General features: G+C 38.4%; 1 protein-coding gene across 2 annotated transcripts in view; it reads left to right on the top strand.

Moving 5' to 3' along the window:
* The window catches only part of LOC119143678 (coiled-coil domain-containing protein 169-like), a 60880-nt gene that overhangs the window by 24061 nt on the left and 18555 nt on the right, over nt 1-18264 (top strand). For both annotated transcript variants that reach the window (XM_037378178.1, XM_037378177.1), the window contains exons 5-6: nt 17578-17676; nt 17827-17880. In XM_037378178.1, the coding sequence (XP_037234075.1) occupies nt 17578-17676; nt 17827-17880 (153 nt within the window). The remainder of the gene's footprint in view (nt 1-17577; nt 17677-17826; nt 17881-18264) is intronic.

The following is an 18264-nucleotide window of genomic DNA, read 5'->3' as shown; positions in this document are numbered from 1 at the left end:
GTGCAATCACTAGTGCTTTCCCAGACAAAGTTACACATTGTTGAGCAAAAAATGCAAGTGGCAAACATGGCATTACAGCACTTTCAGGTCATGTCTCCTAATGTGCCACACATACACATTCATATATTCCTATAAGCAATTAGGTACGTTTACACAATTTTCACAGTCTGTGTTCAAACAAATTAGGCTGTGTTGTCCACTGTCTATATACCACAATTTATGAAGTAGTGCACTATTCAAATTGTGGATCTGTAACTATAATGACTAGAAATTCAAAAATAGCCATACAATCGTCATACAAAACATCAATGTTCCAGAAACACTTCTATTCTGACTGTTGCAAATGGCCATGAGATGTCTCTAATTTGCAGCCAATTAAATTCTTCTGTAAAAATTGTGTTAGTTCCCAATGCAAAATTAATGAAACATATGAAAAATGGTAAACAGCTTCTGAAGCGTCTGTAAACAGTTCTTTTTGTCTTGAAGTTGGGTAATACTGCAACATTACACTGAGGCTGATATGGTCCTCCCCTTCTATCTTCCTGAACTAGGAACTACAATTTACAGGGTAGTATCAAAATATACACACATTTTAAAGTTAAATACTTTAAATTATTAAAAATTAAATTAAAGTTTTGTTCACATTACAGCAGTTATCCAGCTATAGATCACAGCATAAGGTTTAAAAACACAAAGCAACCCCTTTTTTAAAAAAAGTATTTGACAAAAAAGTACATCTAAATATACCTCAATAAGCTGGGCCAGAGAACAGGTACAGAAGTGTCATCAATCTGTTTAGAAAAATTAAACACATATTCAAGTTCTACAATCAAACCATGGCAATAGTTTACTGTTGTCTGAAAGCCTGCACTATATCCTCTGAGTGTCTCTGAAAGGGCCATTTCTAAGCCAGTGTAATTTGTATTTGTTCAAAACAAAGTCCAAACCTATGACAGCTTAAGAGTGCCTATGTGGTTAATGGGAAGAAACTAAAATAACCAAACCCTCCTGAGATCAACTTGTTACTCAGAATATATTTGAGAGGGACCCTTGTCAATGCTTACAACTGCTTAAAAAACAGAAGGTTAAGGAAGCTGTCAATTTTCAGCTAAAAAGGATGTAAAAAATACATTTCAGTTTATTTGAGAAGGAAGTGTCACTATAGGAAACTTATTTTCAGGGTAGTTTGTAAATTAATCAGTTAATATCGCATGATTTTCTAAATGCATACAGGTATCATTTATGAACACAGTGTAGTTTTTTCTTTGTCTTTCATTTACTTAGTTATAACCAACACTGTCTTCCCTCCCACTCCAGGATTTTTCTTTTTCTTTTTCTTTTTTTTTCTTTTTCGCTTTCTCTTTCTCTCTTTCTCTCTTTCTTTCTCTTTCTCTTTTCCTTTTCCTTTTTCCTTTTCTTTTTAATTTCTCCTTTCTCCTTTCTCCTTTCTCCTTTCTCCTTTCTCCTTTCTCCTTTCTCCTTTCTCCTTTCTCCTTCTTTTCCTTTTTTCTTTTTTTTTTTTTGAGGCAGCTGTGTTAGCTTATGATAAGATGCATCTTAGAAATGTAATACAGACATGCCACAGAACACTTGAGGCTAAAAGACTGCTAACTTTATTTATGAACATGTGATTTGTGTTTATACACATGCTAATAAGAAAAGATAAAAGGAACTCTTTTACAGAAATAAAACCCAATCTGAATTAGTTCAAATGCTATAAACGTGTTTTACATAAACACATTACATTAACTACTAGGGTCACTGGGCCAGTTTAACTCAGGCTCGCAGTGAGAGGCATTCATGTCCAAAAAGGAATTTGAACTACCCAGTGATAGAATTACAGAGGGCCAATTTAGACTTACAAAATGTTTTCCGTTTTAAATTGATTGTATACCATTCCATGAGAATCAGAGGCTGTATCCTTCACAGAACACAGACCTCAAGTTCATTAATTTCTAGATTAAGTTATCCTAACAGCTTATCAAGTGATCAGATCCAGTGATCTAGGGTTAATGTAATGCCTCACCCCATTCTAATGAAGAAAAAGCAGTTATACTTAAAGATGAAAACCAAAACCACCACAAAGTAATTTTTGTACTGTAAGGACTATTTTGAAATTTGTCATTACGCATAGCATTTGACCCAAGTGGCAAATGGAGATCTAGGCCATTACCAGTCAGTATTTCCTCGAGTGAGTTACTCATGTTCTAGCAGCAGAATGACAGTGTTTTCAAACGTGAAGAAAAATGCTGCCCCTTTTCTAAAGGGGGCACAAGTAAAGTGAAAGTGTTGGTATAGTGTGGTGGTATAATAAAGAACGGCACCAAGTTCAGTGGTGCAAACCTTGAACCTACATGATCTAAAAATGATCATACATTATCTGTACAGCACACAGTCATACAGGAAATATTCTAGCATATTTAGTATGAAATGCAATGTGTTACTAGGCACAAATATCAATGTTCTCATTAGAACCGTGCAAATGATAGCATTGCTCAGTTTCGACTATGCTGAATCAAATACATTGGATTTATAACGTATACTATGTTTTACTGGAAAATACGTTGTCAATGTTTGGAGAATTAATACAAGGCTACATTGCTTAGAATTGGGTGCAGCGTGCAGAAAAAAGTTTGAGATTGTGTTTTTACATACTGCTTTTTATGTTCCACTCACTGGCTCCGTTCGACTTCTAGAAGAAGAAATAAAGGTGATTGGAACTTGTACTCAACATAAATCAGTGAAAACAGATTATAAAGCCTGAACATCGAAACATTATATTCTGATAGTCTTGTGAATGTGGAAATTCATTTGTATACATAAACACTGCTCTCTTGGTATATTCAGTGCAACTGAAAAAAACCCCTCAAAATCCCATTTGTAATTTGTCACCAATTACTTTAAGATACAGAATACAACAGTGCAGGAGGAAGTCCTCAGATATTTTCTCTCTGCTATACTATGCAATTTCTCTCTGCTATATGTGAAGTCTATACTACAGTTTTGTGTTCTTAAATAGTCAGCCATGAAATTACAAGGGTAACTTCAGCCAAACTGTATAGCCCTAGTGTTACAAATAGGTGCCAGATACAATGCTTTGGTTTCTAAGAAAGAACAGTAATTGTCTAGACACTTTGAAGTGCATGTTTACTTACATGAAAAAAAAAATCAGTAATCTGACAAAGAAATAAAATAGCAGCAGCATTGTCTTTAGAACAGTGTTTCTTTGTGGAAGCCTAAGCACTGGGTTCAGGTACCTACCATACTCAGACATGAACATGCCAAAGCACTACCTGTGGTCATATGCTATATTTACTGAAAACAGCAGTAGAAATGTCACGTGAAAGCAGTTCCTAGGATTTTGTGCAACTGAGGAGACCTTTGACAAAAAAAGGTCTTAATTGCCAGAATTTGCTTTAAGATCATCTTGAAAATGTTACAATACTTTAGGAAGTATTTATGATACACAAACACTTGCTGAGATTCCGTATACTCATTGGTCTGTACCTGCACGCTACTCATCATGAATCAAACATGCAACCATTGATCTAGTTAATAAACAATTCATACATCATCCAAAGTGTCCTATGCGCAGAGGCAATGCAAAGGCTGCTGTGGGATTTCTGTAAAAATAGAAAGGCTCATTCTTCCTGCCACTGCTGGAACATCACCAGGCTACAATTACAGCCGCACACCTCCCAAAGACGAAAAAGCACACGGAAATACTTTAGATTATCTTTATCCATTTTCCTTGAAGAACATATTACAAGGCAAGTAACGCATTTTTGAAGGCCTCTCCAACCATGACAGCATGCATTCATCATTCCCAAACATTAGCCACCCCACCAGCTGTTTCCTCGAGGTTTCCAGCTGAAGGAATAGAAAGCTAACCTGCCTGCTTCATTTTCAATGTTAGGATGGCAGTGACCTTCATTCCTTATCCCCACATACAGGTATTGGATTTTTGATGGTGGCTGCTTCTATCCTCTCATTTTAGGGCAGCATTTGAATACCAGGAGGGGGTGCCATCCAACCAGAAACAGATGCATTGGCAATACAGCACTAAGCATACCTACCTAAATTAACCCCCAAAACAAAGCCATGTTTAGCAGCACAACACTGTAGCATCCAGAATTACTTGGTAGTGTCTGAAAGCACTGCAACTACTTCAGCATTATGCCCAAAGTTTATATGCAGAGCCACATAAATTCAGGGGGTTTTACTTGCAAATGTTTCATGGGCACCAGGATGCTGCGGTACTATTTGTTTGAGACATGCTGTAACTTGTTATACTTTATTTATTGAGAATTAACCTTAGAAAGACATGGAAAACCCACAGCTTAATAATATCTACTAACTGTGGAGACAAAGTGTATCTTTTAAGAAGGCTGGAAAACATGGCCATTCAAACCATGCTGATATAGCTGATACAGAACCGGACTGTATGAATACATCAACAACAACCATGAACCTGTAGTCAGAATTGCATTTGAATATCTAACTTTATCAATATACCTGATTCTCCATCCTCCATAAATCTTAGGAATACAGAAATAAAATCTGGAGCACAGATACCAGCTTAGGGTAAAAGCAGACTTAGAAAGATAACTAGTAACATTTGGGAATGTGCTAAACTGCTTACTGAGTTTCAAGTTGGAAAGGATTAACTATTCCTTCATCATACTTGCAGAAAAAAAGCAATATGCTTTAGGATGTTATTCTTTTTCTCTTGCCTGACATGGACATTGTCTTTAGGAGACTAATAGGAATCACTTAAGAATGAAACTTCTTGTTTGTCTGGTTCGCCAGCTGGGAAGTCTTGTTCTTTCCTCCAGAGCTAGTGTGCAAAACCCCCCAGATTTGGGATGTAAGAATATCCCTGCCCCCCTCCCCCAAAGGGAAAAAAACAGTCAAACGCTGACAGTCAGACTGCTGGGTGATGGGAACAAATTATAAGTTTACACTACAATGCATATCTGTCTTTACTATAATGGCAAACGCATACCATAAGGAATCTCTCCATGTAGAGGAAGCAGGATCTACAACTTGACTTTCAGAAAAATCAGCCCCAAGAGCAAACCCAACTTAATCATCTGAACAGTTACCACTCTTGGAGTTTGAATCCCATGTCCCAGCAGGCCAAAAAGTCTGTCTGCTTTGGGACAGGTACAGTAAAATCTACCCTGTGGCAACAAAACTTAACAGCAAATTTAACAAGAAAGATACAATCTGAATGAACCAATATCCACAAAAAAAAGTGAATATGCTGAAACCCTAACACAGACTACAGTGCTTTATGGCTACGTACGTAACATCTGATTTGTGGTTACTTTAACTCCTCCAACAGGGCTCTCCTAACAGTTACTGATGAGTTCCTAGGAATCAGGGCATTATCATCTCTGTATTCTGAAAACAATATAAATACAGAAAAAGCATTAGTCAGTTCTTAAGAACGGCCTTTAATATGTAATTACATATCACTGCAGAGAATCCCATTACAGATATAAAAGCAAAATTTTACATGCAGTGTTGTGCTTTTATCGCCTCAACACACTAACAGTACATTTCAAGAAATCTTCAGGTTTGATAGTCAACTGCAAGTAGCAAAATCTTTTCAATATTTTTTTTTTCTTTAGAATAGAATGAATGCCAACAGCAAAATGGTCCTTAAGGTTGCTAAAGGAGAGTCTGCTAATGCATGAGATTCCTTCCTGATCTAGCTTAAGTTTTTTTCCTTCTGTTGGGTTACAAAACCATAGAACACGTCCCTATAGTGAGCATGGATGAGGACACCCCCACACACAGTCCCTCTCTGGCCTTTTAAAATAAGTCCCAACCATCCATTTTGCCTTCCCAGCATCTTACAAAGAGTCCACCATATCACCCCCGCCCCCCTCCCCATATTTCAAATCCTGTTTACTTTTAGCTTCTATTAGCCTTGCTTCTGTTACTAGATTTCCGTTATGAAATGTCTTGGAAAAATCTGAACAAGTAGGCTATCTTCACTCAAGGTCCACTCAAGGGTCTTTCTAAGATCATTTCAGCATTTAGTCGGGACTCCTGCACAGTTATAAAAATCCAGTACTTTCTGTCCACGCGTAAGAATTCCAAACACCCTATTTAGGGATTCTTAGGCATTAGGATGTTCTTATCCTGGTCTAGTTTTTTCCTTCATCCTGTGAAGGTGAGTTTAAGCATCTACATCTGTTCAATAAAAACTGAAATTCATGGTTATGCATATAAACCAAAAATCTGGCGTACACATATATTACACTGAAATTTATTCTCTAGCTTCCCTCTGACAACCACTGGGGGATTTTTGCATTTTCACTGAAAAACACGCTTACGAAAGCTTCAATAAGCATCTGTGTCACAACCTGTGTTTCTGCTTCTACCTGCATGTGTATCTCTAACCATCTGTCATGAAGTCCAGTGGCATCCCTGAGACACTTAACGTTGCGCTGTTAAGTCTCCTCACAGACATTCTCCTGAAAATAGTTTAAATATGTGTAGGTAAACAGCCAGCTTTAGGTCTGACCACTTTAAAGTCTAGGGCTGAAGTTACAGTCACCACAGTGTACGCGTTATTCTAAGTTTTAATGCATCAAACATGAAGAGGTAAAAAAGCACAAGTACACATTTTAAAGAAAAGACTGTTGTAAGAATGTCACAGAACCACAGGAAAAAAGAAAACAAATAATACATTGAATGTTTAGGAAATGAAAACACTTTACAAGTCTTTATTTCTGAAAAGTCAGATGCTGAAGTCTTTAATCACATTCAAACTTAATTCCAGCGAGGTGATACAATTTCTATAATATGCCAACAGCATTTTTGTTTTGAGCAACATATGTAGAAAATTAAGTAGTATTGGCAAGTCTTTTTAACCTATTAGCAACCTTTCTAATTTTTCAAGGAAGTCAGAATCACGCAGTTAGAATTATTAGAAGGACCTCTAATAATCTGTAACTTCCTAAGCAATTTCAGCTCTATTTAACACAGGAAATACCTCAAAGATACTAGATTTATCTCACTCAGCTAGTCATTTAAGGTCCTGCCAGTCAACAGAAGGAGAGAAGAACATTTCTGTAGAGTAATTCATCCCATCATCATTCATACCTAGAGCTAGGTAGCATGAAATATTTTCTTGATATCAAGCACTAAAGGAAAAATAAAAAAAGGTTCGTCATTAGGGACCCTGGCAGTCAGCAAGCTATAAAAACCTGAATGAAAAAGAAGAATACAAATGTAAATTCTGGAGTGATGAGCAAGGAAGCACTGAGGATTTTCTGTGTTGGTAAATTGCAATGATTATTGCAGATGGCTTGTGCTATTTTTGCTTTAAAATCAGAATCGTACTAATGAATGGTTCCTTGCTATTAAAAACACCCCTAAACCATTTAAATATACAACTATCTTTCTGAAGTCCTTATATTGACTTGAGATAATATTTTTCTTTTTGTCTCAAAAAAAATGTAGATGTCACATGACAGTAAATGCAGAACCAATACCTTGAACACAAATTTTACAGGCAAGGTTTAGAAAATAATTTTTGTGTACTGAGGGCAGAATAAAAATAACCTAAATAGTAAAGAGCACAGGGAGCACAGGGGAGTTTCAGCAATGAAAACTGTTTAGTCAGTAATTTCCTTTATGTCCCAATGAGTAATACAAATGTCATACAGTACTTCAGAAATAATTACAGAAGGAATGCCTTCTCTTTAAAGTATAACATGATGTGAATTTTCCTTGCTTCTCTTAAACATGCTGCATTCATTTGTTCGCATCTTTTCATTACATGAGTTTTGGTGAAATACATGCTCTCTGTTAAACATAATTTCCCATAAAAGCAGAAAGAAAATTATTCCTTTCTCTCTCACCATTTATGCAAGAAAGAATCCCTGGATAGTGGCTTTATTATGCAAAGACTGGAAAGCACGCTGCAAAATCAGTTCAGAAGAGTGCACTCCTGATGTCATGGCCTTAGCAACACTCTAGTTAAGATTAGCCAAGGAACCAAGGTTTGTGTGATAAATCACCATTTTCAGGAGTCTCCAGCACCATAGCTGAGAAAATTCTGACATTGAGGGCCAGATACTTACTGCGCAAAGCTGCCTTTCTGAGAGCGCAGTGACCGCAGAACTGAGACCCTCACACAACCACCTCAGGGTTGTTCAGGCTGTCAGTTTTATACTGTAAGTAGAATGTGTGGCAGTGTCACACTGGAGAAGGTGTTGGTAACATGGCAGGAGGGGAATGTTGGGTTTATGAAAACGCGTAACAAAGACTCTACTTCAGTAGGTGTTGATAACTGCCTATAGGGAATGTCAGCACTTTATAATGTCATAGGAAATGTTGACAATTCTACTAGAAAGTGACTGTTAAATGAACTTTATTGCTCTTGCTGGATTAAGTCACCAGTAGCTCTGTGGGAATAAGAAATCTGGTATCCTGTCTTTTGTGAAACTTGGGAGTATTTTGGAGAAGATTCTGCAGCCTGGTCTGACTGCCCTAAGCTGTATCCTGCCTCCTTGCAGACCTCCCCTTCCTACTCCTTTCATCTGACCTCAGACAAGTATTTTGGATGCCTTGAAGAGACCTTTTCGTTTTGCCGTTTTTATTTTCCTTGTCATAGTGGTGGTGGTTGGTCCTCCTGGTGGCCTTGCACAAACCAGCAGGCAATTTTATTTACATCACTTTGTGGTATTCCCAGAGGCAGAATATGTTTTATATTTCAAAGAAAACAATCAGGGAAAAATCTTGCAGGCAAGGGACATTTATTACTGGCTGTTCTTAAAAAGTCCATCGACATCGGTTGACTTGGGACCCTGGGATATCTTCCAGAGAATATGCATAAGGAAGCAATCAGGCCGACCAGAAAAGATACTAAGTGAAGCATTTCAGAGCCAGCAACAACTTGTTCTGGCAATCTGAACCATGGCAACGGAGGGCTGCATTCTGCCGCCTTCCTCCTGGAGTCAGCAGCTAACCTCTAGGAGTGATGCTGTGGAGACCATTGACACCAGGATTTAGGGTAGCGGTGCCCCACACCCATTACACTGAAGGAGCCTGAGATTTCCAAGTCTTCAGGCTGGTTTCTTTACCCTGGCTGTTGCACATGTCTGGTGCACATAAGACGCGCTGCGTGCGTGGAGTTCAGCTCTGGGTCTGGTTTTGACTATGAAGATGGTGCTAACCGCGAGGGGGCACTTGGCATTTAGACAAGTGCCGGGAGCCTGTCTGCGCCTCTCCTGAAGCCCTTAGAGGATCCGTGCGTATATACCGAGTGCATGTCAGTGCATATTTTCTGTAGAAATATGCTAAATAATTTTTGTGTATCATTTTCTCGGTAGCATATGACTAGTGAGTTTATTGTTATCAACTTAATATAATTTTCTGTTACAACAAAACTAAAGATGTATTGCTTTTTGCTCTTGATGGGTTTAAAACATGTTAAAAGATTCAGCTAAATCAGCTGATGAACATCAGCTCCTAGTGTTGGAGGGAAGAGTGTTTATTTTCTAAACAAAACTTCATTTGATTTAAAATGTCAAGCAGGATGGATTGCAAAGGCTTCTTGTGTTCCTTTTTTTTTTCTACACGACTGACAGATATATTGCTTCTGTTTTAACTCATGGAGAAAAGTTAAAGAGCATTAGAGCTGAAGCAAATTGCCATAAAGATCAATAGTTTGCAGGAACTAGACTCTGGTGAAAGCAAGTTTGAGCCTCTTGATGGTGTCATGGATTTGTCACCTTGTCTGTTGTGAAATGATTTATGGAAATTACCATCTCTGTTGCCACTGGTAGCAGGGCAAGGAAAAATCCAGAATGAGTACAACATATGTGGGTGGCCTTAAAAATTCAGCTGCAGTGTCATTCTGTATAATTTCATTTTCTGGCAAGTGTTAAGTGAAATTTGTAATTTTAGTCGAATGAAAAGGAAATTGTGTGAAAAAAAGATGAACTGGAGAATTGGTGTTCCCTTTGTGGAACTCCGGGCTTTGGTCACTGCTGGACAGAAGACTTAATGTATCATTGCTCTGAGAGTGAATCTTGCTAAGCCCTGCAAAATTCCATTACATAAAGAAAGTATTCATTTAAAATCTCAGTGTGTCTTTTAGCTTAGCAGCTTGCTCAGAGTGGTTTCACATGGATGACTTACTGAAAACTAAAGGATCTTAAATTCAGGTTAAATGCCTTAGCTTATGTCTCCTTTTCAGGAACACATTGTCCAGCTATTCAAAACTTAGTAGAAGAACCTGTAATAAACCTATCTTTGAAAACCCATTTCAATATTCAGTTACACCACTTCTAAAAGCTTTTTCAGAATTTATCTTACTGGTTCATCCTGGAGTTTTGTTGGCAATTTCCCCCTCTGGGGGAGTGCTGCATACTGGGAGGCTCCTTCTGGTTCTCTTGAGCTCTCACTGGTCCTTGCTTTGTATTGACACTTTTCTGTGCTCCAAGAACTCTGCTATAAGTCTGTGTTACTGTATGCTTTAAACTCTGTTTTCTGTGAGCTTTTGCTTTTGTGTGCTTTTGTTGTATTAAGCACTAAGCTGATCATACAACCATGAGCACTGAGAATTGAATCTGTTTTGGTGAGGTTTCTTTCTGCTTCCTTCCTACAGAATTTAGGAAAGACAAATCCAGCCCTTAATGATCTGGCTGAGTTCATGTGCTGGAGTTTCTCACTTCTTGATTTGTAATGTTGTGCAGCAGCTAAAAATTCCAGATGCCTAAGGTCTCAGCTAGCACTTCAATTAGTGCCTTGAAAGTAGGGGTGGGAGGTAATTTACAATAGTCCTAGCTAAAGTGGGTCTCTAGAAGCTCTCTGAAGTTTTACTATTTTAAATTTTCTTGTGACTGCTTTTGAAATTGCATTTTATAGTGTTTGTGGACTTGGGGAGGTCTTTTAGTTGAGTAGGAACACCTGTATCACTAGATTCCTATAAGAACTTCAGTATTGCTACGCTGAGCTCTGCATCATCAGTTAGGTGCGTGGACCCAGGAATAGAAGTCAGAACACTGAGTTAGCTGCCTAAGTTTCCTAGGTATTAACTGGGAGAAAGGCAGCTAGATTGGGATTCAAAACAGTGTGTAATTGCAAGTTGGTAAGAAACATCCAAGAATTGTGTCTGAAATTTCAGAAGTAAGCATGACCTTGCAGCCTTTCTCACTTGTTCCTCTTCCATTCATGTAAATTTTGCATTTCTGACTGATTGATGGCCTGGCTTAAAAAAAATATCTCAGTAGCAGTTAAGTATGATGGCAAGGGCACTCTCAGGATATGAGATATGAGAACTGAAGCTCTGAGGGTGGCAGAGGACTAAAATGCAACCCATCTAAACTCTTTGTGAGTTATTTTTTAGGCTGTTAGACAGTATTCCTTCCTCATGTGATGTGGCTGAAGCGTGCTTCTCAGGTTGTGCCCCATCAGACAGATCACCAGAAAGCTTTGCTTTGAGACTCCGTAAAGGCTTTCAGCAGCAAACTAAGGAGCTTGATTAAGCTTGTGCTTATGGGCAACCACAACAGCAACAGCTCATATGCCTACCTCAGTTACATGGCAAAATCAGATGTGAAGAATGTAAGAGATTGCATAGGTTGCTGCATTAGCATTCTGCTTGAAGTGCAATTTAGACCCTAGTCCCTTTTTGATTTGGGGCTTCACTTCCCAAGCTATACATTGGGAATAATTTTTAATTTATTTCACAGGAGAATTGTAAGCATAGGTACATTTCAAATTATGAGGCACCCAGATAATATAGGGATGGTAACCATATACTGTAGTATCAATCTATTTTCGTCTGCTTGCTCATGAGAAGCAGTGTAGTGCACCGTTTGTTTGCTTGTGGTTGGATATCATCCTTGCTCTAGAGCTGAATGAATGCCCAGGCATCTGCACTGCACCAGCTGCATTGGCAGCAAAAAATAGACAGTGCTTCTGAAAAGATTAAATGAAAAAAGATCTAAACCCCTACTTTGTAGGTGAAAGAACTCAAAGAAATTAGATGAGTACAATCACTGAGGAAATACCAAATTGCTCTGTTGTGAGTAACAGCTGCAACACCTAGTCTTACTGTTTGATATAACATTGATGGACAATCTAGTGAGGAAATAAACAGTGGGCTGTGGATTTGCACAGAACAAATCTGGAGAGCATCATGAACTTCTGTATTTACTGTGTTTAAGCTGACTGTAGTCATACAAAATATGTTGTAGGTGGTACAAAATATGTTCTACAAAACATGCTGTCACATGGTTGTGATCTTTAATATGCAGTCAGGTAAAGAAAGCAAAAAATAAAATTAGTTACCTCACTTGACAGTGCTGAGGTTTTCTGTATCTGTCTTGTTTAATTCTGTACAGACACTGAAGTAATGAAATAGCATATGAACCTGGTGGAATTTGGCCAAATCTTTTCTTTAATCTGCAGCTTACTTTTTCTCCTTGAATGGGCCAGTGTTAACTATAGGAGCCTTCTGTGTTAGGAGAAAGATTTCATCTGCATCCAAGGTACTTCTGTTTTAATTAGAAAAAGACCAAAAAACCCCCAAATCTTTTAATGTCTCCAGTGTGTCTGTTGTAACAGATTAAAATTAATAACAGTTCAGTCATGTGTGAAACATTCTTGAAAGATGAGGCTCTTCTGTAGCTCCTTTTTTTAAAAAAAAAAAAAAGAAAGTGGGACTGGTTATTCTCTCTTGGCAACATGTTTTACAAGTACTGTGCCTTTTGCCATGCTCCTGCAAAATCTTGACTTCAATGGAAATCATTCCTAGGGAATTCACAGCAACAGCCAGAAATGTTACTGCAAATTTTATGAAAAATAAAATTTGAAGCTGAATAAGTAACGTGTTTTATAGATAATTATGAAAAGAATAAAAGACACAGTGAGTTGCAGATGATAGAAAGGAGAAGACTGGAGATTTCAAACAAGTAAATGTAAGAGATGTATATGCTTGGTGGCTCCCTGTTAGAAACCATTGGTAGGACTATCACTTTACACATCGAGAAAATAGAATGGCTTGATGATGTCCAAAATCAAGGATATAAGTTATGGACCTGAGATGAAAATGCTTTTATAAGAATGACATAATCTTTGGAGAAATGACAAATGGTATTTTCAAGTTCACTCTGGAACAGACTGAATAATACTGTGGGAGGCTGGATGGATGCCCAGAAAAGTGGAAACTGAACTGTTCAGCCAAGGTACTGACTGAGGGATGGAGGGCACAGTTGTAACAATAAAATGAAGGTCACAGAATCACAGAACTGTTGAGGTTGGGAGGGACCTCTGGAGGTTGTCTTGTACAGGCCACCTAGAGCCAGTGGCCCAGGATGATGTCTAGATGTTTTTCTAATACCTCTAAGGAGAGAGACTCAACAACCTTCCTGGGCAACTTATTGCACTGCTCAGTCACTCTCACAGTAAAAAAGTGTTTCCTGATGTTCACAGGAAACCTCCTGAGTTTCAGCTTGTGCCCAGTGCCTCATGTCCTGTCACTGGGCACCAGTGAAAACAGCCTGGCTCTGTCCTCTTTGCACCCACCCTCTGGTGATTATACACATCAATAAAATCCCCCCTCAGCCTTCTCTCCTCTAGACTGAACAATCCCAGATCTCTTAGCCTTTCCTTACAGGAGAGGTGATCCAGTCCCCTAATCATCCCCATGGCCCTTCACTGAACTCTCTGCAGTATGTCCATGTCTCCCTTGGGGAGCCCAGAACTGAACACATTACCCCGGGTATGGCCTCACCAGGGCTGGGCAGAGGGGAAGCATCGCCTCCTTTGACTTGCTGGGAATGCTTTGCCTAATGCAGCTCAGGATACAGCTGACCTTTGCAAAGAAGGGCACGTTGCTGGCCCATGTCTGCCAGGACACCCAGGTCCCTTTCTACCATGCTGCTTTCCAGCTGGGCAGCTTCCAGCATATATCAGTTCATGGGGTTGTTCCTCCCCAGGTGCAGGACTTCGGACTTCTTGTTCAACTTCATGAGGCTCCTGTCAGCCCATGTCTCCAGCCTGCTGAGGTCCCTCTGGATGGCAGCACCACCCTCTGGCCTATCAGCCATTCCTCCCAGTTTGGTGTCATCTGTAACCTTCCTGAGGGGACACTGTGCCCCATCATCCAGATCATTCATGACGATTTTAAACAGGACCAGACCCAGTATTGATCCCTTAAGGCTTATATTAGGTTTGGGATGTTTTTACCATTAGCATGCATTCATAACCTCTCTGAGAAATAGATGATATAAGGGCACTGGCCTTCTGGATCTGAGGTTTGCATGATAAATAGGGAAATTAAAAAAAATACATGAAAAAAAGAAAGGGAGAATATCTGGGGAGAGTCATATTATCTTCCTTTCCATGTGTACCAGGAAAATCTGGTAAATAAATGCATAGTGAAGCATTAAGGTCATGAGAAGAAATAACTGATCATTAAGGCAATGATAAGGTAATCAGTACAGAAAGTGAAAGGATTCAGCTATTCTGACTAGGGAGATGCTCGAGTTAGAAATAAAAATAAACAAAATTTTTGAAAAGGATACTTTGTTTATACAGGGGGCCTAAGCAGACAAATGGAAGAACCTGACTAGCCTGATATGTAGTAACACTGATAATGAAAACAAGAAGGGATAATTATTAAAGGTATGCATTTGGCAGGAAAGATCAAAACAGAGATAGATACGGTATGTTGCAGGTGTGAAAGACTTTTACATCAGTGTTGTTCATTCTTTCATCATCTGTTTGGGTTAATTCATCTTGAGATCGATAGGAAAACAAATTTTAGTCACAGTAATATTGGGAAATAATATTGAAATATGTATTGAAACAATATGGCTCTAATATTAGGACACCAATATTTTCTTTTCTATATATAGCTGTCTACCTCTTGGCTAGATCTTGAATTCTTACTACAGGTCTCATTAATACAGTTGAGTGAGTATAGAGTCTTTTATCTAGATATATCTAAGCAGGCATCTTCTGTGGAATAGTTGTGTAAACAAAGAGGTTTGCAGATGTTTCAGTGCAGAGTAGCCCACCGCTGCTCCAAAAGGACATGTGTCTCCCGTAACCCATGTGTCATACCTGCCACACATCAATGTCTTGGAACCTCTAGGGCATCTCAGATGGCCCCCGAACTGAGCTCTGAAGCTGTTCAGCTGAATGAATTGCTGTGCATCATTGGCTGTATTGACTGTGATGCTTAGCAGGAGCTTCACAAATGGACACTCAAATGTAGATATCTTCACCTTAGACTGAATCCCATACATACAGTCAAATATAGATATAAATATAAAACTTGGATGGATTAATTTGGATATAATATTATTAGATTACTTCCAGAAATTGTATTGTATGTGATACTTGTAAATAAAGACTAAAACCCAAGTGCCTAGTAATAATGATGAGGCACAGATCTCAGTGGATGTAATAGTTAACACTTTTTGTCAGAAAATACTGGATAATAAGGAGGGAATGCATTTTTAGAATTTGAAAATCTAGAAGAACATTGCAGAAAAGCCAGTCAAAAAAACTGTCAGATCAAGTTATCATGAATTAATTAATTTTAAATTAAATGTGTATATATTGCCTAAGTTTTCAGTAAAGGCAGACACAATAAAATGCAAGACAAAGGAAGAAATATCTAATGTCAGCCAGTGCCTAGAAGAGGAAATGACAGTAACTAAATCCTAAGGAAAACTCAAGGAGCTGGGCATGCTTAAATTGAGGGAAATGTGTAATCTGTACCTTAGGATTCTGAAAGAACAGGCTTGCTACATCACTGATCTGATAGCAAGTGGTTTTAATAAAGTTGTGGATGATGGCATTGTGTGCATTGGAGAAAAGAATTTTTTTCGTTTCAGTTTTAAGATAGAGAAAGAGAGGAATAATGCAGAACAAGACTGAAAAATGGATGGTAGGCAAACCTGTTGACATTCTGTGATGAGACAATAGATTTGTTGTCACAATAAATACAGTAATCATGTTCATTGTGACCTCTGATAAAGATACCATGTCACATGGAAAATAACTAATTTGGAGAAAAAGAAGATTAGTAGGTTTGTGAAGGACTAAAGAGCTGGAAAATGGAACGTAATAGCAGCGACTAGTGAAGGAGGCTGCTGGGGGAGTACAAGCAGAGTTCTTCCAGAACCAGTTTAGGAGTAATCTTAACACTTATTGCATGACCTTGATACACAAAGTAGAAATAGGTTGTGATATCTCTCCTGATACCAATTGTGTAATATAATGGGATCTGGATGTTGTTTAGAAAAAGAACAACACTGAAGACTAGATTATTAAAATGGGATTAAAATTTAATAGTGTAGACCAAGGGATTTAGGAAATAGTAAATAAATTCTGTTATGAATTGAGAGCTGATCACCTGGACATGCTGCAGAGGAGAATCTGGGTATTCCAGCTGATCCCTTGTTGACTGTGAGCCATCACCGTGCAGCTGTGAAAAAGGAAAATGCAATCCTAAAACTTCTGTACACAGTTTACAGGAGTATTACTGACATTGTTCAGGGCAGTGAGGTGGCTTCTGGAGTACTACATACTCAATACAGTTCTGTTCTCCAACCGTAAGAAGGTTGAGCTCCAGCCTGATGTACAAAGGGGTTACTTTGATGATTAGAGGAAAGGACAGCCAGCTGTGTGAAAAATGATTTTTAAAAGCTCATCTTATTTATACTAGTAAAATGAATGTTGAAAAAATGTGTTCCTGTCTTCTGTCTATTCATGCTGAGGGCAAACACCAGGGAGGAAGGAGAACAGTTATCTTAGAAATCATTTCAATAGAGAAACAAACAGTTATAAACTGAACTTGAATAATGTAAGACAAGGAAATAAAAAAGCCATCTACATTTAGAGTCGCCCAGTAAGAATGTCTCTAGTGGATGGAGTGGATCAATTTATGAAAGAGAAGCAGTTTCCCGTGTTAGAAATGGAGGAGCACCTGCTTGGGTGTGTGTTCTGCTTCCAGTGCCAGTAATCAAAAACAGTCTCTACCACTCTTGGTCTAGCTCATCCCAATTGTAGACAAGGTAGATGGCTACACACCTAAGACAGATAGTTGCCCCACAAAATACTGCTTTCTAGCCAAGCTGTCATGAGTTACTTTGACATCCCATGTGCCTCTTCAGCCAGTCCAGCAGCTCTCTCAGCAAGTGGTTTGGAAATGGATGTACAGGTGAGATCTGAAATCTTCCTCCTACCGAAAAGGACCCATCAGAGTGAACTTTTGTTAGCAGTAAGGAGCAATTCTTGCTGGTCACCACAGGGTGACTTTACTAATCTATCAAGGAGCAGCAGTGTGGAAAACTGTATCTGTATCATTTTAACACAGTGGAAATGTGTAGCACATAACTTGATAATTGTAGCATATGGTTAATTGCCTTTGTCTCTGCAGTGTACCAGGCACAACCATGTAAACAAAAAGTGCACAAGAAGCAATTAGAATGACAAACATCATAATGCTTGAAGAATAAGGACTATGATGATGATATCTTTATACAGAACGGAAATATTTATAAAACATCATTTTATCTACTGTAACCACAGGGTTCCTTAAAGGAGGTTCTTAAACAACTAGAAGAAGAGAAGAAAAGGCTCCAGAATCAGCTAAAAGACTATGAACTTAGCCTGGAACAAGAAGCAAAGGTTTGTAATCACTGTATGCCTCTAATCTATGAAAGCCATTATGTTGTCTGACAAACAGACAATAGAATAGTTTCACAAAATATGTCACTGGAAAAAAGCTTTTAAAATATTTTGCTTAATTCTAGCCTATATCCCTTATTTCAACTGTAGGCTTACCACAAAGCTAACAATGAGCGGCGCATATACCTCTCAGAGATTTTACAGGTAAGAAAAATGTGTGACTCAATAACTTTTAAAAATCAGTATGCTTTCTTAGTATAGCAACAGCATCTGTTAACACCTTAGGTCAAAGCCTTTTGTCACTTAATTCATCTACCAAATCCATTACAAAAGCTGCCTTTTAAACATTTTGAGAGCTAGAAATTGAGATATTGCTACAGTTTATTTATTTTTAAATACTATTTTTGCTTTTGTGTCAGTTGGTGTTTCATTGTTCCCAAGCACAGTCAGTGCCCTTAAATGAGAAAGCTGAAGCAATTTTCTGATACTTGCCCATCCATTAGTCGCAGGAGTGCTATGCCAGTTTAATGTTTCAGTTGAAAAGAACAGAACCAAATTTTTAGCAGTAGTGACACCGACCTTAAGTAG

Source organism: Falco rusticolus, chromosome 2, assembly GCF_015220075.1.
Source record: "Falco rusticolus isolate bFalRus1 chromosome 2, bFalRus1.pri, whole genome shotgun sequence".
Classification (NCBI taxonomy): Eukaryota; Metazoa; Chordata; class Aves; order Falconiformes; family Falconidae; genus Falco; species Falco rusticolus.
The sequence above is the reverse complement of the archived record's forward strand: the minus strand, read 5'-3'. Positions and strand labels throughout refer to the sequence as shown.